We start from the raw sequence: 26,053 nt of genomic DNA, 5'->3' as shown, positions 1-26,053 counted from the left end.
TTGGTGGAAAGTTCTCGTAGCCTGGGATGCCAACCGTTTTTTTGTCCCACATGTCAGGTGCTTTGGTATATGTGAGAAAACCACATGCAGTATCTGGCATGGTGCCTGGAATAGCGGAAGTGCTCGATAAATATTTATTGAGTAAACATTTGAGCCAATGTTAGCTGTAAGGCTTCTGTTACACAGAAGATGCATTAAAATTGATATTATAAAGAGCTTACACATAAATTCTTCATGTAGATTTATGATAAACAATGAAAAAAGATTTAATGAAAACAGTATCCTCCTTATTAAACACTTTAAGTCTAAATTAAATATGCCTACATAGTTCTGATAGCCTAAGGTAGAGAATGCAGATTATTCACTGATCAGCACTATAGTTGGAAAATACAGACGCAGATAAAAGACCATTCCCTTATTGCAAAGTGTGGAGATGGGGAACAAGGGAACATGCACTGAACTGGTTTGAAAATTGCTGATGGCGGCAGGGCACAGTGGCTTACGCCTGTAATCCCAGCACTTTGGGAGGCTGAGGCAGGCAGACCACCTGGGGTCAGGAGTTGGAGACCAGCCTGACCAACATGGTGAAACCCGTCTCTACTGAAAATACAAAATTAACTGAGCGTGGTGGCAGGCACCTGTAATCCCAGCTACTCAGGAGGCTGAGGCAGGACAATCACTTGAACCCAGGAGGTGGAGGCTGCAGTGAGCCGAGATTGCGCCACTGCACTCCAGCCTGGGCAACAAGAGCAAAACTCCACCTCAAAATATAAATAAATAAATAAATAAATAAATAAATAAATAAGTTGCTGATGCCTGTGGGTGAGATCAAAAGTAATAAAAGCTAGCCTCTGGGCTGTGATCCAAATGAATAAATCAGAAGGGGAAACAAGCTTCAGAGGGCATCAGGCAATACCTTCTACCCAGGCAAAGGATGTGCCAGTTGCAAAGTCTGCCCAGGTGGACAATGGTCAAGATAAATCACCAAGCCCCAGATGTGGCTCAGCATAGTGGCTCCTGGGTGGTCGCGAGTGAACAGCACGTTCAAATGCACACACTGCGGTGGCTTCCAGAATTGGTGAAATGGATCTGTTCAAACCCGATTGAAACTGCATTTTCCCCCTTTTCTCTAGAGGAGTCTGATACATCACAGCTAAGCGGAAAAGTGTTGGATGCATTGATGACCCTCATCATTTGGTGGCAGAAAGGAAAAGGACCTTCATAAGCAGCTAGCCCAGCATTTCCCCAAATGTTAAATGCGTCCCACTGGTGGGACAGGGACCACATGGGTGCATTTGTTTCCTAGGACTGCAGAAAAGTTACAAGGCGGGTGCTTTAAAACAACAGAAATGTATTCTGCTGTAGTTCTGGAGCCTACCAGTCTGAAATCAAGGTGTCCACAGGGCCACGCTCCCTCTCGGGACTCTATGGGGGGATCCCTCCTTCTCTCTCTCTAGGCTCCGCTGCTGGCAGGCAATCTTTGGAGTTCATTGGCTGGAGACACAGCACCCCAATCTCTGCCTCCACTGTGGTGCTCTCCCTGCATGTCAGGATCTGTGTCCAAATTTCCTTCTTCTGCTAAGGACACCAGTCCTGGGATTAGAGCCCTAATTCAGTATGACTTCCCCTTAACTTGATTACATCTGCAAAGACCGTATTTCCAAATAAGACCCATTTCCAGAAAAGTTTCCGGATACCTTAGAATTTGAACATACACAATTCAACCTACAACAACCAGTAAATGTTATCTTTTTATTGTCATGTATTTCAATGTACATCCATGACATATACTTAGCACATCAATGATTTCACTGATACAGTATGATTGCTTAAGCTGACTAATGGCTAAAGTTAAAAGACATGAATGAATGTAAAGGCGTATCTTGAGTAGACAGTTCTCTACGTGTTACTCAGACACAGTAGAAATTGCGAAGGTGGTAAATTAATCTTTGATATGCATTCAGCTAGCCCCAACCTCTCTCTTCAGGCAGGGTGTTGCCTAGAGAAGAAACTACGGTAGATTACTGAGTCCCTTATCTGAAACCTTCCCCAAAGAGATTTTGCAATCTCCTTTAGAGTGAGGCCGTTGTGCTATGAATCTCATTGCCTAAAAGTTCCTCCTTACATCTAGCCTTAATCCCTCTTGCTTCAGTTAAAACACATGACTGCTGGACACATACCCTTTACACTATTCAACCTGTTAGGTTAGCCAGCGTGCAGGCAGGTGAATCCTAGGCATGCAGAACTTCTAGGAGCTTAAGAATTTAATTGAACTGTGACATATGTTTGTTACTTAAGTCCAAAATTTAAAGTTGGGAAAAAGAAAGGAACAAGTCTGTATTTGGAGAGGGAACCCCACTTTTCACAGCGCTTTTGTGGCCGACTGGTGAGCAAACACCAGATGGGGCTAGTAGCTCCCGCACCCAGACTCCTGGTGCTGACGAGTGAGGGGGAAGGCACTCATGGTCTCTTCCTCCTGTGTCTGTACAAAATCCTTTTCCATCGGAAAGAAGCTGTCTTGTCACCCTGACACTGCTCCTAAACAAGAGGCTCCAGCCTATTTGGGCCATTTAATTGCGGTGGAGAGTGACAGCTAAACAAAGAAAGGTCAATGAGTGCCTGTTTATACACTTCTGTGACCCTCTGCGTCCAGCCAAGAGACAAATGTTGCCATCTATGAATCATTAAATCTTTTCTTCCAGAAAAAAAAAAAAAAGAGAATAATCTGCCTTCTGTACAATCACAAGAACATGCTTAAATAGAAAGGAAAATGCACACGTGGCCCTATCAAATAAATCTGCCACATTTTCAAGGTTTGGTATCCTGGGAGTTTTCAGGACAGACTGATGGTCCTTTTTCACCACCGCTAAACCTGTTTGTGGACTATGGTTCCCTCCAGCCACTGTGTATAAAGCCTATTAGTGAGGCCAAAGAACACTCTAGAAGAGTGTAAGCCCACTCAAGCCTCAAGGGATACCTGTTTGCATATGAATCTGAACTGTGCCTAAGCCTTCCCGTTTAGGGAACAAAGCTTCAGGGTTCTGAGTCCAGAGTGTGTGGATTCCTCCCTCGTGCCCTGCCCCCGGCTGAAGCACGGGATGGAGATGGGGTTAGGGAATGTCCCTGTGTCCCAGGCTTCCGGGACACCCAGGTGCAGCCCATTTCCGCTGCAGTCCTGGAGGGTCAGGTGTGAGCCCCTGGAATGTAGAGAACCCCCAAAGAGAGAAGCAGAAAGAGGAAGAGGGACAGGAGAAAGCCACGAGCAGAAAGCCCCAAAGCAGAGAGGGCGGCAGAGAACAGGAAACGGACTTTGTATAGAAAACCACAGATGCTCCTGACCAAGTGTCAGCTCTCTTCTCAGGACACAGACTTAACTGCTCACAGCTCAGTGGGCTCGGACTATTGACTTTATTTTTAAAAATTAAACTGGCATTTAACTTGGATTCTCTAACCAAATGAAGTCCTGAAACACAACAATACCACAATGCAAGATTATTCTCACATAATACTATTCAGGCAATAAGAACCAAAAAATCTAGCCTTAGACACTATTCTTTGTCATCTCTAAACAGTTGTGTCTTTCTGTCTGTCTGTCTCTCTCTCACCCTTCACTCCCCAAATCAGTCTTCCCAGTTGAGGGAGCAGCTGCGGAGTGAGTGTGCTTTCCATAATCAGCAGGGCCACCTTCCTCCGGGCTGGGAGCCCTAGCCTTGCTCAGGATGGATGGGCTGACCCCTTCATAGGGCTGCCCAGCCCCGCCGGCCACACAAACCCTGCCCAGGCTTCGGTCAGTGTCCTGTGGGCTCTGCGTGTGAATGGCTTGGCTCGGCTTGCTGACAGAGATGGCAGCACCAGAGACCCCGACCCTGACACCCAGATCAGAAAAGGCAGGAATGCCGTTGGCAGATTTATAGAGCTGTGGAGCAGCTACCCCGCTTTGCTTAGCCAGGTGCCATCACCTAGAGAACACAGGAGGAGACCTGTGAGGAGAGGAGGAGGAGGGAGGAGGCGCAGGAAGCAGCAGGTGCTCGTGCCAGCTGCACCTCTTTGACTCAGAGCCGGGACACAGGTGTTTGGTGCCTACCTTGGTGGTTATGCCTCTGCCACCTGGCAGCCTCTCCTGCCCTCCTCTGGGGGACCGCCGGTTCCCAGCACGTGCTTGGTGCTGTGGGAGGCAGAGGGGCCTTCTGCTGTGAATCTCTAAGAAACTTCCTGGTGACCGAAACCTGAAGATTGCCTCGCCCGCATGCAGCCTTGCAGTGAGGCTCCTGTGGAGGTTTGCAGATTTTCTCTTCTCAGACTCAGTCCCGCCCCTTGTTCTTGCAGATAAGGGAGTTTTCCCTTAGGGCCCTCTGTGGCCTCCTGGCCCAGCCTTTCTGGTTCAAAGGGCACAGGGCCATACTACCTAGGAGGCTGAGCATTTCACCCACTTCAATTACATTTTCCATTAACTTGGTCTCTGGCCAGTATGGATTTTCTCTCTACGGTTGTCTCTGCAGTTCAGATCACTCAGCCCTGAGAATCAACCTTATGACTTCCCTCTGGTCCATTTAAGTACATTTCTATTTTCTCTCCCCTAATGAGATGCACAGCAACCAACCATAATTTTAATGCCTGACACCTGAACTTCTTTAATCCTCTCGGATGTTTCTGGTTTGCCTGAGACTTTGTTCTACGCCTAGGCATTGATTTCCTCCTTTGGAAATTTTGACCAAAGGCATTTTTGATCAAAATCATCTGTTTGGGATAATAATGCCCTTTCTGTGCTCTCAAGAGGAGAGCACGTTCCCTTCCACCCTCCGTATGATCTTGCAGCTTTGCCAAACCTCCACGCCCAGCTGATGAGGATTCTGAGAGCTGGGGGAGGCGAAGTGGGTGGGACTTCCTGTGGTCATGCTGCTTCTTCCACAGCCCCCACACTTTTTTGGTCTTTCATAGAACTTTGGGGGGAAATGAAAAGGGGTCCTTAATCAGGAAAATGCTGAAGTCCCTGGAACAAAGGACACCTTGTAAGTTTCCTTTCTAAATGGACGTCCTGACTTTGAGAGAGGTTCACAGCGCTCCTAGCACTGCTCACGCTGGTGGAGCAGTTGCCGTGCTGTGACATGCTCTGCAAAGGGGCCCGTCTGGCAACAAACCAACAGCTCCTGGGAAACTGAGTCCTGCTGACAACCGTGGGAAAAAGCTGGAAAAGTGGATCCTGCCCTCATTGAAGTTTGAGATGCAGCCCTGTGAGAAATTCAGAACCAGAAGCGAGTCTGGGCCTGGACCCCTGACACACAGAAGCTATGAGACTGTAAATATTGTTTTAAGCCCCTACGCGTTGGGGGTAATTTATTACACAGCAACAGATGACTAAAGTGGACAGAAAAAGTTTCATTCCTCCTGATTCTGCATATCCGGATTAGAAGTTGTAATTATTCACTCAGCAGTAGCTAAGTAGCGAGGACATATCTGGTACAGAATTTCTGCCCAATTCTCTACCAGGGAGTTTGTGTTTGTTTGCTGTAGTTGTTTTTTGTTTTTTGTTTTTTCAGCAAAAGGTTTGTTTCTTATGAATGAAACCCAGAAAGCACCTACTCATAGGAGAGAGTTCCTGAAGTTCATCTTAGAAGCTTACTTGCTTTCCTAAGCTGCTTCAGCGCCTCTTGGCATGGTTCGCTGTTTTAACCCTAGTTCTCATGCATGACCAACAGATAAAGGTGTGGGTAGGAAGGGCACGGTGGCTCATGCCTATAATCCCAGCACTTTGGGAGGCCGAGGTGGGCAGATCACGAGGTCAAGAGATCGAGACCATCCTGGTCAACATGGTGAAACCCCCGTCTCTACTAAAAATACAAAAAATTAGCTGGGCATGGTGGCGCATGCCTGTAATCCCAGCTACTCAGGAGGCAGAGGCAGGAGAATTGCCCGAATCCGGGAGGCGGAGGTTGCGGTGAGCCGAGATCGCGCCATTGCACTCCAGCCTGGGTAACAAGAGCGAAACTCCGTCTCAAAAAAAAAAAAAAAAGTAAAGGTGTGGGTAACCTGCAGATGGCAGTACCTTAGGGTCTGCCATGGGGGCTCAGGGTTGTGGGCCGGGGGAATAACCAAACACAGTCTCTAATACAACCACTGCAGGTCCTGGAGGTCCCAGATCTGGATGGCTGCATCCCACATACCCTGTCCCCTTGTTTCCCCCAGTCCTTGTGCTCCCTGCGTTCTGAGGTGTAAGTCAGAGAACTTGGTTTCCAAGCCCTTGGATCTACTTAGACGTCCGGCCCATCCTCCGGACCTACTCTTCGGTCAGAGGCAGGAGCTCCTTTGGACAGGCTCACCAGAAACCCAGAACATCTTCTGCAGCGTACACGGACACAGCTGGTGGAGAGAGGCTGGGAGACCCCCCGACACCCCGTCATCTGGCCAGCTCTATTCGCTCATGGAGAATTGAGAAGTGGGGGTGCCACATGAAGAACTGTTCGCCTCATGGGACACAGGAGATTTCCAGGAGATTTTGTTATTTGAGGAGAGGGTGTAGGGTAAAGGTAGGGGTGTCTTTCAGAGAATTCCTGGGGTCTGCCTTCTAGGAAGAAGGGGTCCATTTGGCCTCTTTTCTTCAGGTTCTTTTTCTCCTCCACACCCCCAAACAGTAGAAAGCCTGCAAGGGGTTTACTGCCAGCATCATTCTGCTCCTCAAGTCTCAGGTGCTGGCATCGTTAATCCACAAAATCGTTTGTGATTTAGACAAGAAGAGTGTTCACTTCTTTTTGTTTTATTTGAACGCAATTACTTTCTACCAAAATTTTATCAAAGGGGTCAACATGACTCAATATTACACCAGTTCATGTTGAAGTTACCTTGGCCATTTCAAACAACTTAGTTGGAACGCTCATTCATTGGTTAATAGTTATTGAGTAAATAACTTCCTCAGTATCTATAGGGCATGAAAGAAAACCTGAGCCTTACAATGCAAAGGGATCGAATCAATTGCTGGACGTAGTAAAGAATCCATTTTAAATTCTATGAAATGCAGGCTTTTCTCTAGAGGCCCTTTCTTTAAGAAAGAGATTATATTTTCCCTTTTAGTTCAATATTTTAAAATATGTACAGATAATCATAATTTAATGAAAGATATCACTGAAAATATAATAAAGCTTTTCCTAAATGAATTTGCATAGGCACATAGGGAGAATTAAGATGAGAAAGCTTACCCTGGAGAACACTCCCCTATTCCATGCTGTGAGGGTTACAGCTCGGCCTCTATGGCCCTAAGTGTCAGGAAAAATCTGAAGGCTTTTGTATTTTCTACAGAACTTGTGGATGCTCTTTAGTTTGATGTTGTTGTTGCTATTTTTGAGAAAGAATCTTGCTCTGTTGTCCAGGCTGGAGCGCAGTGGCACAATCTTGGCTCACTGCAACCTCCACTTCCTTGGTTCAAGTGATTCTCCTACCTTAGCCTCCTGATGGGATTACAGGCGCCCACCACCGTGCCTGGCTAATTTTTGTACTTTACTAAAGACGGGGTTTCACCATGTTGGCCAGGCTGTTCTTGAACTCTTGGCCTCAAGCAATCTGCGCACCTTGGCTTCCCAAAGTGTTAGGATTACAGGTGTGAGCCACCGTGCCTGGCCTGTGCCACTCCTTTTCATCAAAACCTTCTGCAAGGATTCTTTTTTTTTTTTTTTGAGACGGAGTTTCGCTCTTGTTACCCAGGCTGGAGTGCAATGGCGCGATCTCGGCTCACCGCAACCTCCGCCTCCTGGGTTCAGGCAATTCTCCTGCCTCAGCCTCCTGAGTAGCTGGGATTATAGGCACGCGCCACCATGCCCAGCTAATTTTTTGTATTTTTAGTAGAGACGGGGTTTCACCATGTTGACCAGGTTGGTCTCGATCTCTCGACCTTGTGATCCACCCGCCTCGGCCTCCCAAAGTGCTGGGATTACAGGCTTGAGCCACCGTGCCCGGCTGCAAGGATTCTTAAGACCAGCGCTTGCCACTAATAGTTTATTCTTCTTCCAGATGACCCCTTTTCTAATGCTCAGCTTGAGAATGAGACAGCTCATTTGTCCATGTGGCCCTTGGCTGTGACAGAACGAACATAGCTCTGAAATGTTCCAGTCATGTGGCCTGCACTGGGACACAAGCAGGTGCAAAGGCATCTGCAGGAACGAACCCTCCTTTTTTTGAGGTGAGGGGGATTCCAGTTCTTTTTTTAAATTCAAGTTTTTTAATTGTGGTAAAATACATACCACATAAAATCTTGGCTGGACACAGTGGCTCACTCCTGTAATCTCAGCACTTTGGGAGGCTGAAGCAGGTGAACTGCTTGAGCTAAGGAGTTCAAGACCAGCCTGACAAACATGGTGAAACTCCGTCTCTACTAAAAATAGAAAAATTAGCCAGGCATGGTGGTGGGCACCTGTAATTCCAGCTACTTGGGAAGCTAAGGCAGGAGCATCGCTTGAACCCTGGAGACAGGTTGCTGTGAGCCGAGATCATGCCATTGCACTCCAGCCTGGGCGACAGAGCAAGACCTTGTTTTAGAGAAAAAAAGATATTAAATACATTCAAAATGTTGCATAACCATCACCAGCATCTATCTCCGTAACTCGTCTTATAAAACCGACACTCTATACCCATTAATCAAGAACTCCCCCTTCATTTCTTTTCTTTTTCTGCTATCATTCCATATATTATTTAAAACACCAGATCAAAGTCTGCCACTGCCTGGTGGAGTAGGCTCTCCGTGTGGGTTTTGTAGGAATAAGGAAGTTATCCAGGCAGCTGGAATGATAAACTCTGCCTTCCCCGTGGGTTATCCAGCCAGAGCACAAGGACATGGAGGAAACACCCCATGGGAGAAAGGCAGGAAACCCAGAAGGCGAAGTGAATGGACCTTTCTGGAGTGTAGTTTCCTCCTTAATTTTGCTAACCGAGGGCTGGGTTTAGTTCTGTTCTTTCTCATCTTTACTGGACACAACACAGGTGCACCACAACCCTTTGTGAATGTCCATTGTGTTCAGTCAGCCTTCTGAGCTGAGAAACAGGGACCACGCCCCCGCTGCCTTCCCTCTCTCCCCCCACCAGCCAGTGCTGGATAACAGGCCGTACAGACAGCAGGACTTGGGAGGAAAAACAAAGGGCGGGGGATGAGAGGACCTGCTCGCAGTTTCTTCCCCGCTGCTCTCTTGCTCTGTGTGTGGCTCTGAACAAGCGACCTGAGCCCTGAGCACCCTACTGCGTTACAAACAGGGAGCTTAGTACTATCGGGAAACTGACTAAAGGGATGGCTCCATGTAATGAAACGCATGCCTCTTGATGAACCCTGTACCCTTTTAAAAATAAATGATCTTTCGCAAAGATACACATTCTCCATAGAGTTATTCTCTGCAATGGTATTATATTAGATAAACGTGTCGTTGAGCAAGGAAGCAGGTTTGACTTCTCCATGCTGAGTGTATAGGCTCAGCATAATGGAACACCGTGAGTGACTGTTACTCCGAGGGAGTTCTGGTGCCTGCTCAGAGACCACCAGCCAAGGAAGGAAACAGTAAGCCTCAAGAACAAATGTCCGTTCTCATCTTCCACCCCCTGCCATCTGTATATCAAAGAAGCTACTCAGCAAAAGTAAACAATCTGTCCCCATTATGCTAAACCTTCAAAAGGCAGGAAACCAGCTACTAAATTAGATCTTGCAAAAGAGTTCAACTCTCACATTTGTGGTTTCCAAAGATCGCCTGCTCTTGGTGAGCGGAGAGTTTGTTCTGTCGTATTGCATAGAGTTCAAGTCAGTAAGTATTTACTGTGTATTTGCTGTGTTTCAGGTTGTGCTGGGGACCCCATGGCCCTGCCCCTAGATCTATCTAGCAGGAAGATGAGATCTGGACGTGGAGTCCTGCAATATAAGGTGAAATCAAATGCCACTGTGGATGTGGAAATCAGCATCCGGGGAGAACAGAGGGGTATCTTCGTATCTTCTTGGGATTGGGGAAGATTTAAAGGGCATCAGAGACCGTGCTTCAGGTGCTTGCCAGCCACGGGCAGAAGTCCGTTTGTCATCATTCTTTTCCATCTTTCACCCTCTTCTCCAGATGTGCAAGCTTTGTCTTTCTCCCTGGATTTATACAAATGCCACCTCGACCCAACCACTCTCAAGTCCTGCTCTTCCTTTCCAGCCCACGAAACACCTCCACTGGACACTGGACCATCTTCGGGGGCAACACTTACAGGAGAGACGAACCATCTTAGCACAGGCAGACTTACTGTACTGAAAACTTGGAGTAAGTTTCTCTGTGCGAGCAGGACTCTGCCAGCCCACCCATACTCCATCACTCAGAGTGTGGTCCCCGCCCTATCAGCTGCACCAATATCAGTATCACCAGTATCACCTGGGCACCTGTTCGAAAGGCAGACTGTCTTGTGGAATGAGAAACGATGCAAGCTTGTAATGGTGAGCGGGTGGGAGGGAAGACGAGGATTAGGTAATGGGTACAAGGTACATTATTTGGGTGACGGATGCCCTAAAAGCCCTGCCTTTAGCACTATGCTATCTACGCATGTAATCAAATTACATTTGTACAAAATAAAAAATTTAGTTTAATTTTTTTTTTAAAGAAATGCAGCCTCTCAGACCCCACCCCAGCTTTACTGAACCAAAATCTGAATTTTAGCAACACGCTCAGGTGGTTTTTGCACATTAAAGTTTCAGACGCACTGGCTGAAGCATATTTATACTTGGGTCTTTTTTAATTTTAACATTCAAAGGCAAGATCACATGGTCATCTCATGACTTCTGACAGAACCACCAATGTTATCAAGTCCATCTTTCTGCCTCCATTCTCCTGAAGCACCCAGGGAGCTGCGTTACTTCCTCAAACACAAACCACGTTCAGATGTCAATTAATAGAATTGGAAGGAAATAAGCAAGTTCCCGGTCTCAGGCCAAGAACTCTAACCTCCAGGCTGAATTCAGGCAGCAGGGAAGCCTGAAGGCTGATTTTCCCTAAACACAAGAAAAAGATCATTTGAAAAGGGAGTTTATAGCTTTGGGAGGCTGAGATGGGCACATCACCTGAGGTCATGAGTTTGAGATCAGCCTGGGCAACATGTTGAAACCACGTCTCTACTAAAAGTACAAAAATTAGCTGGGCATGGTGGTGCACACCTTGTAATCCCAGCTACTTGGGAGGCTGAGGCTGGCGAGTTGCTTGAACCCGGCAGGCAGAGGTTACAGTGAGCCAAGATTGCGCCACTGCACTCCAGCCTGGACAACGGGGCAAGACTCCAGCTCAAAAAGGAAAAAAAAGAGAGAGAGTTTATATTTCAAAGATCTGAGAAAGAGATGAGGAAGAAGCCCTCCCTCTTCTTCAAGGGAAGAGGTCTTGCTTCTAATAGAGCCATTTTGTCTTTGTGTCCATACCTTTGCCTCTGGGAGGCCCTTGCTAATCCTTTGAGGGTATCCTGCCCTCCTGCTGTACAGGGCCGTTCTCTGCCACCTCCAGCCCAGAACTGTCAGCCTGTAAGGGACCAGAGAGGACATCTTGCTCCTACTCTTCTGGGTGGCCAACAGTCCCACTAATGACCCTAACAAGTCACACGTATTTGTCACCAACAATGGGGAGATCACTATCACCTACCTCCCAAGCAGCCCTTCAACTTCCGAGTGGCTTTGACATGTCAAAGTTCTTTACAATGTCAACTCCACCTGATTCCCAAGGGAACTATCTTCCGAGAGTTCCGCCTGGTTAACTGCTGAGTTCTCTACCTGGGAGAGTGTTCCTTCAATCTGTGCTTCTCTAACGTGCCTTCAAAAACACCAGCGGATCTGTTGTCTGAAAGTTTGGGAGGGCCACTGGGCGTTTTGCCTTTGGTGGGTGATAGCAATGCCCCTGCCCAGAGTCTGAGGGACAAGACCTTAGATTGAATTCAATCTGCCTTTTGCTTACTTAGTCTCAGTTCTGTTCTTCAGGACCGCAAAGAACAAAGCCACCTGACCTGCTGTCATATACCGGAATATAAAATCATATCTTTCCCAAATCTCTTTTTTTCTCCCCAAAACATCCCAGTTCCTTCCATAGTTCCTTAGCTGTCATGGCTTTGCCTCTTCTTATCTGATTGACTGTCTTCTGGAAAGGTTCCAGTGAGTGTTGACAAGCCCTTTAGGTGGATGGCACCAATCCTGGAATGCTTCAACTTGGACAGAACAGTCCTGGGGCCGAGCAGAACCAGGCATTGTCCTGATTCAGATAAGCCCAGGACCTTACAATTGGAACAATGTGGTCCTATGGATGTATGGAGCCCCAGATTTTTAAAAAAGACCTCCACCCTTCCCTCATACAAATGTGTATGCCTTTCTTGTCACAATGGTGAGAAAATGGACGATAAACTAATTAATCCTCTAACATACTAGTAACTTGACATGTTATTTAAAGGAACTTTGACAAGGCAATCTTTTTTTTTTTTTTTTTTTTTTTTTTGAGAAAGAGTTTTTGCTCTTGTTACCCAGGCTGGAGTGCAATGGCGCGATCTCGGCTCACCGCAACCTCCACCTCCTGGATTCAGGCAATTCTCCTGCCTCAGCCTCCTGAGTAGCTGGGATTACAGGCACGTGCCACCATGCCCAGCTAATTTTTTGTATTTTTGGTAGAGACGGGGTTTCACTATGTTGACCAGGATGGTCTCGATCTCTTGACCTCGTGATCCACCCGCCTCAGCCTCCCCAAAGTGCTGGGATTACAGGCTTGAGCCACCGCGCCCAGCAACAAGGCAATCTTAAAGAGATGTCTTACCCTAAAGGCCAACTAATGGTGTCATTGTAGGGCTCACGACAGATTGGTGGGCAAGACACGTAGGGTGAGGGTGCTGCTCAGAGGACACCGTGCCATTGCTGCTTCTTCCACCGTCCCCAAGGCTCCCTGACAAGCCAAATCCACAGCACTCAGCTCTGCTGAGAAATCAGTGCCATAAGGTTGGATAATTTAGAACAATTTATTTTTCAAAGTAGTTACGAGCTAGGGAAGGGCTCAAGAGAACAATTGGGGTCATTACTTCCAAGCTTCCCAGCTGGCTGTGAGGAAAACCAGCTTTCATCTGGAAACACCAGCTTCTAGAAAGGAAGGCTGTCATCCTCCTAGAATAAGATATTCAAGTGAAACCATTTTAGGTTCAGTTCTGGTGGAGCTGCAAGGCAATAGATGCCGCATACCACAGTGAAGTGTGAGATCGCCACGTGGGGCTTGCAAAAAGAGATGGTGGAAAGCCAGTTTTGTACCAGTAGATGACTACTCACATTCAGCCTGCAAACAAGATTGTAGAGGCAGAGAAACAGGTAAGCTAGAAGAGAAATTATGAAGAAAATGATCCAGTGTGTGGCTTCCGCGTGAACACATGAATAGCTTGAGATCTGTCCTCTGGAGCTTGAGAGACAAGCTCTAAAAGGTGGCTGTTGGCTCGCAGAAAAAAGGAGAGGTGCCTGCAGGGAGCAGCCAATACACCCAGAGTTTGTTTGGTCAGAGGATGTGTGGGTGTTTCTCAAGGACCAGATATGGGCCATCGAAAGACATAGACCTACAGCAGGATCGTCTTAGATCCTTTCCGCAGGACGGTCTGGAGGCACGAGAGGGCTTCAGCTGAAAGAAGCTGGAGATTTACCCCCAGAGGTCTTGACTACAGAAAGAATTGCAAGTGACTAGCCAGGGAAGAGTTGCGTTTGTCCATGCCAATGAAAGTGCAGGTGAGAGATGGTCACCAAAGAACCCGCAGAAGAGCTCACAGGATGAAGAATCATCTTTCAACATCAGCTAGAAGCAGAGAGCACGATGCCAACTCACAGCAGGATTCATCACGTACAAACTCCCCTGCCTCTTGTGTCTCCTCCTTCCCCCATTGACCATGAAGGGTTCCGCCATCAAGGTTAGCTAGCTATGGGAGGAGGCAATAACACAAGCAGGGAGGCTGGGGAGAAGCCAGCCATGCCCTTCTTTATTACTGCAGGCAGCTGGCCTGAAGCAAGCCTGAGCTGGGTTTGAGTGAAACTGAAAGTTCCGGGGCAGACTTCAAGTTCCAAGCTGGTGGCATAGAAGCAAGCTGTCTTCGCTCCTCACCACAGAAAATCAAAAACAAATATACAGCACTGAGATTATAACCAGAAATATTCTAGAACTCAAATATGAAAAGGAGACAGTGCCTGGGGCCACAGAGAAGAGAAAAAACTCTGAGCAGAGGGTAAGAGAATCTGACTTCCACATTCATGCCCCTCCCTCCATCTGCTTAGCACTAAGCATGCAGAAAAATGTCTCCCAATTCACTGTTTCTAAGTGAAATTAAGGTAGACAACCAGCTTTCACACCATCTTGGTTTCCATGGCAAGAGTTCTGTCTTTGCCTTAATAGGAGGCATTGAGAGTACCTGAAGGGAGGTACTCCAGAGAGTATAGCCAGAGACAAGCGGGGAGGTAGAACTACCATCCCAGGACCTGAAAACTCTGCTTTGTTACTTACTCAAGGGGGATTTCCAATCAGCGTATCTGCTATGTAATACCATACTACTATAGGTTTGTGTCACAGATCCCCTGGGCACAACCCCCTAGCCGGCCTTCCCACACTGCTGGGATATACCTTTGTGGGACCTCCCCCATTTAGGAAGAGCAATGCTTCAATCCTTCACTAGATCTAAGGCAAACCTGGGCTTAAGATGCCATACAGAGCCAAAAAGTAAAAGACAGTAACCTAGCAATAAAAAACCTATAAACAAATATATCCAATAAAAGCCAAACAAGTCAGAGAAGATTGAAATGAATATTCCTTCAATGCAAAGACATAGACATATATCCACAAAAAACCACCACCAACAGGGAACCATAATCTCCCCAGGTGGCCAAGGCAAGGGACCAGAAACTGACCCTAATAAGATGGTAATATGTGAGCTCTCTGACCAGGAATTCAAAACAGTAGTTTTAAGAAAACTCACCGATCTCCAAGATAACACAGAAAAGCAATTCACAAATATATCATTGGAATTTAACAAAGAGATTGAAATAATTTTAAAAATCAAACAAATCTTCAAACTAAGAAATGCATTTGCTGAACTAAAACAATTTATTACAGGCTCTCAATAGTGAAGTAGATCAAGCAGAGGAAATAATCAGTGAGCTCAAAGATAGACTATTTGGAAATACAGTCAAAAGAGAAAAAGGATGAGAAGCAATGAAGATCACTTATAAGATACAGAAAATTCTCTTAAAAGACAAAATCTAAGAATTATTAGTGTTCAAGAGGGAGTCAAGCAAGAATAAGGGGTAGGGAGCTCATTCAAAGACATAATAACAGAAAACTTTCCAACACATGAGAGGGATCTAAATATCCATATATAGGAAGGGCAGAAAACACCAAACAGATTTTACCCAATGAAACTAATCCCAAGGCATATATTATAATCATCAAACTCTCGACGGTCAAGAACAAAGAGAGCATCTAAAAGCACAAACAAAAAAGAAGCAAGTGACATTTGAAGAAACCCCAATTTATCTGGCAACAGACTTCTCAATGGAAACTATATAGTCCAGGAGATAATGGAGCAGCATTTTCAATGTACTGAAAGAAAGAAAAAAAAAAAAACCCTGCTATCCAAGACTACTGTATCAAGCAGTTATCCTTCAAATATAAAGGGTAAATAAAGTTTCTCCCAGACAAAAAAGGCTGAGAGAATTCACTACCACCATATGCATCTTACAAGGAATGCTAAAGCAAATCTTTCAATCTGAAAGAAAAAAACATTAACATGCTAAAAAAAAAAAAAAAAAAAAGAAGGGTATAAAGCTTGTTGGTACCATTAAGCACATGAGCAACTCCAGAATTCTCTAACATGGTAATTGCTGTGTATAATCCATTTATAACCCTAGTATGAAGCCCAAAAGACAAATCTACTAAAAGGAATAATAGCTAGAGCAATCTCTTAAGAGATAGGTAATTATCAAAATATATAAATCAAAGCGACTAAAAGTCAAAATGTAGGCGGGATGGAGTTCAACTGCAGGGTTTTTTTTCATTTTTCTTTGTTTCTGTTCATGTCTGTGTGATCTAAAACTAGTTGTCATTTCTTTAAAATAACTTTTTGTATCTGTAGCATGTTTTTCATAAGCCTCATGGCAACCACAGTGTAAAAACCTATAATATGTAATTCCAGCACTCTAGGGAGGCCGAGGCAGGCGGATCATGAGGTCAGGAGATCAAGACCATCCTGGCTAACATGGTGTAACCCCGTCTCTACTAAAAACACAAAAAATTAGCTGGGTGTGGTGGCACATGCCTGTAATCCCAGCTACTCAGGAGCCTGAGACAGGAGAATCACTTGTACCTGGGAGGCAGAGGTTGCAAGGAGCTGAGATTGCGCCACTGCACTCCAGCCTGGGCAAAAAGAGCAAAACTCCATCTCAAAAAACAAAACAAAACAAAGCAAAAAACCCTATAATAGATTCACTGAGAATAAAGTTCAATTATCATCCTGACCTGGATGTAACAATTTTTGACTAGAGAACATTTTGTAACCTGAGAGGAGCCAGGAAAGCCAATATTTGTCCTGAATTTCAGCCAGTCAGGGAAGAACTAGTCCCACAGGATATACTTAGAGGACAATGGGAGACATGGGTTATGCTCCTTTATCATGATATCCCATGGGTCATTGTGTGTTCACTGTAACAATGATACGAGCATCTGTGAAGTGAAATCACACGATTCTGCTATTCTTATTGCAACACTCACTAGAAGATAAATAAGGGCTTAAGAATACGTTTGTGAGTCAACTAAGGCTTACAGGTGAGGCCAGGTTCATAGACTGTTGGAACCAGAAAAATGTTCTACATCCGCAACTCCAACCTCTCATTTACCCATAGGAAACCTGGGTCCAGAGAGAAATGAGACATCTCTAAGCTCATATATAGAGAGACAGCAAGAAAAACATAAAAGTAAATAGCATCTGCTCACACCAACTGTATTTCATTAGGTACCTTCCTTTGTAGAGACCAAATTTCTTCCTGTTTCCCAGGACTCAGAGAGATAAAAGCAAAACTGTAGGAAAGATTTTGATAGTATTCAAGAAAGGCTATGCTGAGAATCTAAATTTATCCTTTCCTGCTGTCCTCTTGAGTTGGAGAAATAGCCTCTCTTATAAGTATCCTTTTGTTGAATGCGCTAAACCTGTCTGCCAGCACATACCTGCAGATATATCTGTGTTTTCTTATTTGTAATAGTACTCTATTTCTCAAAAACTTTCCTAAGCTCACGGATTTGACTTATTGAAGGCAGGGTCTCACACAGTGCATGGAACAGAAGAGGGTTCACCAAATGTTTGCACACTCACATAATAACTGGATTCTGGTTGTATTGCCTGTGTGCTTTTCATATATCAACAACCCCGTGTTGAGAGAAAAAAAAAAAGACAATGTTTCTACCCACCCTTGAGAGTCACCTTCATCTCTTTGCAGAGCTATAACTCAGGACTGCTCAGCAGAGAAGGAGCATCTTCTGTTGGCATCTAGCCCCTTGGGCAGATAACGCTGTGTCGTGTATGCCCGTGTGGCCTTGCTGCCCTGACCAAGGCCCACTTTTTCATCCTAAGCTACTCTGTGGCTAATGGTACAAAGAGGTGCTCAACCCGGGACCACTTTCCATCTTGTGATGAGAAAGGAACACTAACCCTTGCTGGAAGACGTATTTAATATATGGCCTAGTTAAATCCCTGCAATAATAGACACTTTGTTGCACCTTTAATTCCCCTGGGTAGGCATCTGAGACTCCCAGGCTGGACGAACATCATCAGTTCTGTAGCCCTAGTTTCTTTGGGATGAGTTCCCAAATGCCCAGCGTTTCAATTAGAGGAGAGAGAAGGAACTTACTTGTTATATCTGATGTGGATGTGATGTGGTCTCATCATCTAAATTCTAATAACATGGACATAAAAGTTATAATGTCAGCTCTTAATAGCTGGAGCCTGCATTTCCCTCTGCAGCCTGGGATGGGGACTGTCCAGGCACCTCTTTGTTCCAGTCAGCTCCAGATGCTTCCCAGGCAGCCCACGGGGCTCCGGTGGCAGAACTCCCAGGAGCTGCAATGCTCCCTTGGCAATGGAAGGGCAGAGATGCCTGGGATTGGGAGGCGCCCCTCCAGGCGGGGGTAGGGGGGAAGCAGACGAGGCCTACCTGACTCCATCTTCCCTTCCTCTTTCTCCTGGGCTTTCTCAGAGGCGCTGCAGCCCCTGGGGAAGGGCTGGTGGCTGAAGAGGTCGTCGCACAGGAGGCTTCGGCACAGCTTGGTGAGGAAGCGGAGGACATAGCCAGCGCTGTTCACCACGGGCAGGCTCCGCAGGTGCTGTTTGCCATCAAAGGAAGCTGAGACTGTAAAACCAGAGAGATGGCAGCTCAGAGCTGGGCACTGCAGAAAACCACAAGTCAGCCGGCCCTGGCGAGGGTATCTGGATTTCACCTGCTGGTTCACAGTGTACTGTTCCTGGTCAGGATCACATCTAGGATACCACATTGCATTAGCTGCCACATCTCTTTCATCTCCTTGGTCTTTGACCGTTTCTCAGTCTTGCCTTGTTTTTCATCACTCTAACAGCTTTGAAGAATACTGGTCAGGTGTTTTGTAAAACGTCTCTCCATTTGGATTTGGCGGGTTTTCCTATGATTAGACTAGGATTATGGGTTCTTTGGGACCACAGAGGTGAAGTGCCCTTTCTATCACATCAAATCAGGGCATCAAACTGGTGGAGGGCTGTGACCATGGAAGAAAGGATTTCTTAGACTCTGAAGGATCCCGTATAACCAAACATCCCCGGAGATGGGTCCTGAATAACAAAACATCCCCGGAGATGGGGTTGAATCCATGATGTTTCCCCACTGCGCTGCATGGTGGTAAGTGCTATGAAAAAGAAATGGAGCAGAGTAAGGAACAATGGAGAGGCTTACTCTTGTAATCCCACCACTTGGGAAGCAGGTGGACCGCATAAGCTCAGGAGTTTGAGACCAGCCTGGGTAACATAGTGAGAGCTTCAGCTCTACAAAAAAATTGTTAAAAAACAGCTAGGCGTGGTGGCATGTGCCTGTAGTCCCAGCCACTTGTTGGGGCTGAGTCTGGAAGATCGAGGCTGCAGTGAGCCGTGATCGTGCCACTGCACTGTACCCTGTCTCAAGATAAATAATAAATGGAGAATGACAAGAGCTGACATATTAGACAAGGGGTCAGAAAAGGATTCTTTAATGCAGTGGCATGTGAGTAGAAACCTAAAGGACATCCATGAGGTGATCTCAGCCAGAACAGAGTGGAGAACAAGAGAGAAGTAACGAGGAGACTCAAGAGGTAGCCAGTCACATAGGGCCTGTGGGATTTTGTAAGGACCTGGGCTTTTATTTGGAGTGATATGGGAGGCATTGGAGGGTTTGGGGCGGAGGAGGAGCATGATCTGACTTAGATTTTTAAAGAACCAGAGTGGTTGCTGTGGGTGGTGCAAGGTGGTTGGATTCTGGATATATTTTGAAGTGGAGCAAAAAGAACTCATGGGTTAGAAGTGGGAAGTGGGAGAAAGAGAAAAGTCAAGAGCAGTATCAGAAATCCAGTCTTTGTACCCGGGCGTGGATCGCAGGCTCCCTGAGCCCTGAGAGAGGCTTTTAGCTCACAGGCTCATAAAGGCCCCGGGAGTCCAGCAGATGCAGGACAGACCCTGGCCACACCCACTGTCTCCAGGCCTGAGTATGGCTGCTTTCTCTACAGAGAGACACCCATGGCCTTCTCATGCAACCTGCCCCAGGCCTTACCTGACACCATCTCGCCACCATAGCCCTGCTTGACCAGGGAGAAGACCAGCTTCTGCTGGTGGGCGCAGTCGATGCAGGCTTGGACGGCCTGCTGCAGCACCGCCGACGGCCGCTCCGGCCCGAAGTGCTCCGGGAGCTGCTGCACCTTCTTCCTCTCCAGGTAGGGCCCCGCATTGGCCTGCTTGTTGATGTAGAGGCAGACTGTGGAGACAGAGACCACAAAGCCCTTTGCATCGGGCGCGCATCAGGCCAACTGGTGGCTTCTGCGTACACAGGGGATGCCTCAGCCATGCGCCTTTGGCCCTGGCCTTGGGAAAGCTGGAAAGGGCAAAAGTGGGGTGGATTCTTCCCAACTTAAGAAATAAAAGAGGCAAAAGAGTCAGACACCTCAAGTACCAGGGCCTGACCTCGGAGCCTTCTTTGCTGGGAATAGATGGACAGGTGGGTCCACTCTGATCTACTGAAATCTGAATTAAAGACGATTATAGTGGCCCACATGGACTGTGTACATAAAGGTATTTCCATGCTGTGAAAGTACACATACAAAAGCTCCTCTTCCTCTTCCAAAGGAGCTGTCAAGCTATAGACAGTGTTTGCCATTTCTTTGTCAACCATTTATGAACAAAGAAATCAAGATGGCACTGATCACTCCAGAGGCTGTATTCAGCAAAGCTTTACAGTAGTGCTATTCACAATCTCAGAGAAAATAAACATTTGATTTTTAATTTAGGTGAACCCAGTCAATGATCTCCACACCTTTAAGGTGATAGACCCCATTGAGAAAAAATTCAGAGGAGGGGGCACATGTCTCAAAACATGTTTTTTTATAGATTATATACATTCTTAACTGTATTACTGTATTGTGTAAATTTTTTACAAGAAAATGTCTAATGAACATTTTAATGTTTATATATATTATATAAATCATATTTATAGATGTTTATATATATATTATATAAATCATATTTATAGATATGTTTATATATAATATTATATAAATCATATCATAAAAATGTTAGAATGTCTACAAAATTGGTTTTCACATATGATAGATTTCAGTTAATCACAGTGGAATCTTTATGAATTTTGCAATTAAAAAGAAAAAGAAATCTAAATCCTTTTTTAGCAGAAAGATTTTGTACAGAGAAGGCTGCCCAAAGTGTTAGATATGATCAGTGTGATTAGCTTGGTCAGTTGGGTGAGGGATTCAGACCTAGTTTATATAAATTCGACTTCATTCTCTTCTATGAAAATGACATCATTTCCATCCCCCATCTACCTAGGCCACCTGTAATTTGGTAACAGTTGCCGAACTGGTCAGCCTGTCTTCAGGCTGTTTGCTTTAAGATTCCTCATTGCCCCAGACATCAAGCCCGACTCCTTAATGAGTGAAGAGTACCCTGGCCGACCTCTTGAGAAAAACTATCCAAAACTTGGAAATAAGACACAAAAGTTATTTCCTTCACTTTCAATGACGTGGCACAGCATTATCAAATAAGCGTTGTTTACATAGTGAAACAGATCCAAGAAATAGAAACTGTAAAAGGATGAGCTAAAATGAATGGGAATAGAAGGCATTATATTTTCTTCCACGCGTTAATGCCCCCCTTGTGTATCTGCCCCCTCACTGCCCATCATCCCCCCGATAAGCATCTTACCTTAGAGGCCACTGGTGCAAAGGAGTGTTGAAGAAGGACGTTAAGAGGAGACCGACAGCATTTCAGAAAGGCTAAGTAGTAACAGCAAAGGTGAAGAAATACTTTTTTTTTTTGAGCACCCACTGTAGTCAAGACAAGCATGTGAGTTGGGTGGTATTACTACTGCTTTACTAATGAAGAAACTGAGGCTTAAAGAAGTTAGATGATTGCTCCAAGACTGTAGCCAGTGATGCATCAGGAATTTGGATCAAGTCTTTTGGATGACACGTGCTCTTTTCACTCTACCAGGTGACCTTCTCTTCTACTCATCCCAGGTGATAAGAAAAATCCAATTAATAAGAGACCTTCATGCAGGCACTATGCTACGCCCTGCAGAGAAAGCTTCAACAAAATGAAGCAGTCCCTGCCTTCACAGAGCTTATGGCTTGGTGGGGGAAGAGGCCTGTTCAGATAATCCCATGAGCTGATGTGAGATCATGTGCGACTGTGGCTGTGAGAAACATGGGGAGGGGCTAGGAGAGCCCATCTGGGGATGCTGGCAGGAAAGTTTGTGAGGACTTTCTGGAGAGGCATATGCCTGATCTGAGATGTAAGTGAGGAATCGGGTGGCCGGAAGGGACGATCACTCCAGATGGAGGGGAAGAATGTGCTAAGATCCTGTGGCCAGTCCTGGGGACTGAGAGAAGAGCAATGGGGTGAACTACAGGGTGGAGCCTGCAGGGCCTTGTCAGCCAGACTCACAAGTCTGGGCGTCATCTAAAAGCAATGGGAGGGACTGAAGGGATTTAAATGGGATGGGAGAGGGGCTGGGGTTGTGACATAGGGGGATTGTATGCGTGTGTGTGTGACACCATCAGATTGTCGTTACTATTATGATCAAACTGTCAGTTGCTGGATGCCCCACCAGAGACAGAGATTGGGATGCCTGCTCCCCTGACTGGGTTGGAGGGTAGTGGGTTGAACTGGGGGGGAATGGTATCTGGAAGGGCAAACACAGGAACAAGAGCCCTGTTTAAGGTGAGCAGGCTTGGACCAGTGCACCAGAAACCTGGCTCTGAAAAGAAACATCTGACCACCCTGTGTCCCCCTGCCGTCCACCGCCCTCCAACCAAAGCAACCACCTAAACCCAGATGCACTGAAACCAAGTTTTAAATAATCCAAGCTGTGGGACATGTGAACTGGTGCACTCAGAGACTCTGGTCATCCTGTCTGCTGCCTGGCTAGCACACCAAATCCCTCATTTGAGCCATCTCAGCAACAACTCTTTAATCCACAAAGTAGCAATTAGATGGTGGCTGCCCTGCTTTCTGCGGACCATCACAGCCTTGAAGTTTATTCTGCTGACCTACCTGTGAGAGCCTGTGGGGCCGCCAAGCTGGGGACAGTGGCTGCATCCTGAGGGATGGAGCTGAGGTCGGGCTCTGGGGTACTCCGCGGAGGTGAGAGGGCTAAGGGAGTCATGAGAACCCGAGACTTGATCTGGAAGAGAGAGCCCATTTGGTCAGTGAGAATCTGGCAATGCTCTCTACACCCTCACAGAATCTGTCCTAGACGGCAGTTAACTGTTGCTCCTCTATCATGTTTCCATGTATTTCCACCCCGCAGCTTCAGGGCCTGAGCTGCAGGTTCAAGTTCATGCTCAGGATTCATATTTGGGGTCACACTCAGAGATCACCTCTCACCCAACCCTTACAGAGGAACCACCAGGAAATGACAGTGCCAGGCAGTGAGTGCAGGAGCTCACAGAGGTGCGAAGAGTTGGCATCCATGAACACTTTGAGTGCAGAATGCAGGGTAGGAGAGAGAGTTTTCAGCCTGCACCCTGTGCTGCCTAGAATCCCGTGGATAGGGCTTTCCTAGTATCCACCCAGAGACCAACCCTGAAGCTCTCTTCACTCTCTCCCAAGCTCTCTGCTTACACAAATCACTGGATCCTGCTGGAAAAGAGAGCAGGAGCCATTCCTCCAAGAGGCTGGCGTACTGCTCAGTGTGGATTTCCTGCAGCAGATTGACAAAACTGGCCAGGACACACACAAGCGCATTTTCTGATAGTGAGCAGCGGCCACCTTGATGATCTCACTTGAAACCACAAAAGAAGAGCTGAAATTTGCTCTTTTGGAGTAAGGGGAAGACAAATAGTTGATGACTTGTTGATATCCATGTCAACACATTAATCTTTATATCAAGACTAATACAGAGACAAGCTTTTAATCTTAGCTCTCTACCCAAAAATAATGAAATAAGTCAGTCACATCCCCCTCTTCACCTCTGACCTATAGCTGGACCACACTCCAAGACCAATTAAGTCAGTCTCTGGAAGTGAAACTCGCACATCAGGAGTTTTTTAAGATACTGAGATTCTAATACACAGTTAAGGTTGGGGACACTTGCCCGACACCAAAGCTTTGCAATTTTTGCAGTCAACCTTCTAGAAGTTCTCATTAAAATGCGGATTCTGATTCAGAAGTTCTGCATTTCTAATGAGCTCCCAGGTGCCACCGATGCTTCTGGTCCACAGACCACACTCTGAGCAGCAAGGTTGTGTGTCCTATGTTAACATGTGTGCTGTCCTCATCTATAGCCTCACTTTCTTCCTGGATTTTTAGGATATAATAATAATGACAGTCACGGAGAAATAATATTCGAACTGCCGGCTCCACAGTCATTCTATATTCACTCATTTATTCATTCCGCAAACATATACTGAGAGCCGATTTCATGCCCAACACTCTTCCAGCTGCTAGGGAAACAACCAGAGCAAAGCGTACAAAAATCTTTGGCCTCATGGAACTGATGCTCTGTTGGGGGGGAGACAGACAATAAACAGAATAAACGGGTAAATCATACAGTAGATTAGTTGGTAGTAAAAGCTGATGATGAAAGTAAGGAGGGAAGGAGCATGAGAAGTTCAATTGAGTTGTACTTTGGGTTGAAATTTTTAAATAAGGTGGTTGAGGCACTTCTTGGGTAAAACTGCACATGAGATTTGAAGGAGGTTAAGGGAGCAAGTCATACAGTGTCTAAGGGAAGACTATTCCAGGCAATGTCAATATCAAGTCCCACGGTCTTGAAGCAGGAGTATGCCTGGATGGTTTGTGCAACTGTAGGGGGCCAGAGTAAGATTGGAGAGGCAATAACGCCAGGTTGGCAGGGCTTTGCAGGACACTGTCAGGCTTTTAGCTATTACTCTTGAGCTCTTTTGAGCAGGGAAACAATAGGATCTAAACTAACATTATTATAACAATCTTTCTGACTGTGGTCTTGAGAAGGGACTGAAATAAGCAAAAGTGGGAGGACCAGTAACGCAGAATAGCTGAGAGATGACTGCAGGTTGGATCGTGGTGGTAGCAGTGGCGGTGATGAGAAGTGGTTAGATTCTGGACACGTTTTGAAGATGGAACCAACAGAATTTACCAACATATTGAATGTGGTATATGAGAGAAAGAAGGACGTCAAAGATGACTTCAAGCATTGGCACCAGGAGGGGTCTAGGTGAAGTAAAGCTTTTTTGTTGCTGTTTTTTGTTTTGAAGGGAAGGAGGATACAGAGGAGGGGGCTAGAGAAGATCAGGGGTGAGTTTTTGGTATGCCGAGTTTAAGATTCTTACCAGACGTCCAAGTGGAGAGGTTACTAGGCGGTTGCATCTAGTAGAATACAGAGTTCTGGGGGAGAGCCTTAATGAAGATCTACGTTTAGGCATCATCAATATAGAGTTGGCATCTCAGACCATAATAATGGAAAAGATCATCAGAGAAGTGAGTGTAGATGGAGAAGGATCCAAACACTGAGCCCCGCAAGATTTCAACACAAAGAGACTGGAGAAATGAGGAAGGAACAAGCAAAAGAAACCAGAAAAGAACACCCAATGGGGTAGGAAGGAAACTGGGAGAGGGCGGCAGTGTGGGAGTTAATGGAGAAAGTCTTTCAAGGAGGAGAGCGTGGTTAACCAGGCTAACTGCTCTGATTAGACAAGAAAGACTAGGAGTGACCATTAGATTTAGCAGTTTATCAATAAGAAAGGTGGTGGCACAGTGGGTTGAACTGGAATAAGGATAAATCTTTGCCCTCATGGAACTGATATTCCAATGGCTGGTGGGGGCGGGAAGACAACAAATGAATAAATAAATATATCATACAGTATATTAGAACATGGTAAAAGTCAATGGTGAAAATAAAGAAGCAAAGAGCATGGGAAATGCAATTGAGTGGTTGTACTTTTGTCGAAAAAGGGAGCAGGGAACTAGGCATAGCAAAGGGGCAAAGCAGGATTGAAAGACTTTTTTGCCCCACAATGAGATTCCACCTTGCTAGTAGCTACTAAGATAGCGACTATAAAAAAATATGAAAGAAAAAAAATAACAAAATGAAAACTCCCCAGAAAACAGCAAATGTTGGCAAAGAGGTGGAGAAACTGGAACCCTTGTGCACTGTTCATGGAAATGTCAGATGGTGTTGCCGCTGTGGAAAAGAGTATGGATGGCATTTTTTTCCAAAAATTAAAAATAAAATTACCATGTGACCAAATGGTCATTAAATTACCAAATAATTAAATTACCAAATAACATTCCATTGCTGAGTATATACCCCCCCGAAATTGAAAACAGAGTC

General features: G+C 45.8%; 1 protein-coding gene across 7 annotated transcripts in view; it reads right to left on the bottom strand.

The window, feature by feature from the left end:
* SCML4 (Scm polycomb group protein like 4) overlaps positions 1-26,053 on the bottom strand; it is a 123,067-nt gene that overhangs the window by 27,257 nt on the left and 69,757 nt on the right. For 6 of the 7 annotated variants that reach the window (XM_003935936.4, XM_074397646.1, XM_074397643.1 and 3 more), the window contains 3 exons: positions 22,795-22,924; positions 19,787-19,987; positions 18,173-18,367 (listed from right to left, as the gene is read on the bottom strand). In XM_003935936.4, the coding sequence (XP_003935985.3) occupies positions 18,173-18,367; positions 19,787-19,987; positions 22,795-22,906 (508 nt within the window). In that variant the 5' untranslated portion in view covers positions 22,907-22,924. Of the gene's footprint in view, positions 1-4,084; positions 6,000-18,172; positions 18,368-19,786; positions 19,988-22,794; positions 22,925-26,053 lie in introns of those variants that run through there. The other variant, XM_010346445.3, reaches the window with a different exon arrangement.

The sequence above is a fragment of the Saimiri boliviensis genome, chromosome 4 (genome assembly GCF_048565385.1).
Source record: "Saimiri boliviensis isolate mSaiBol1 chromosome 4, mSaiBol1.pri, whole genome shotgun sequence".
NCBI classification, from domain to species: Eukaryota; Metazoa; Chordata; class Mammalia; order Primates; family Cebidae; genus Saimiri; species Saimiri boliviensis.
The sequence above is the reverse complement of the archived record's forward strand: the minus strand, read 5'-3'. Positions and strand labels throughout refer to the sequence as shown.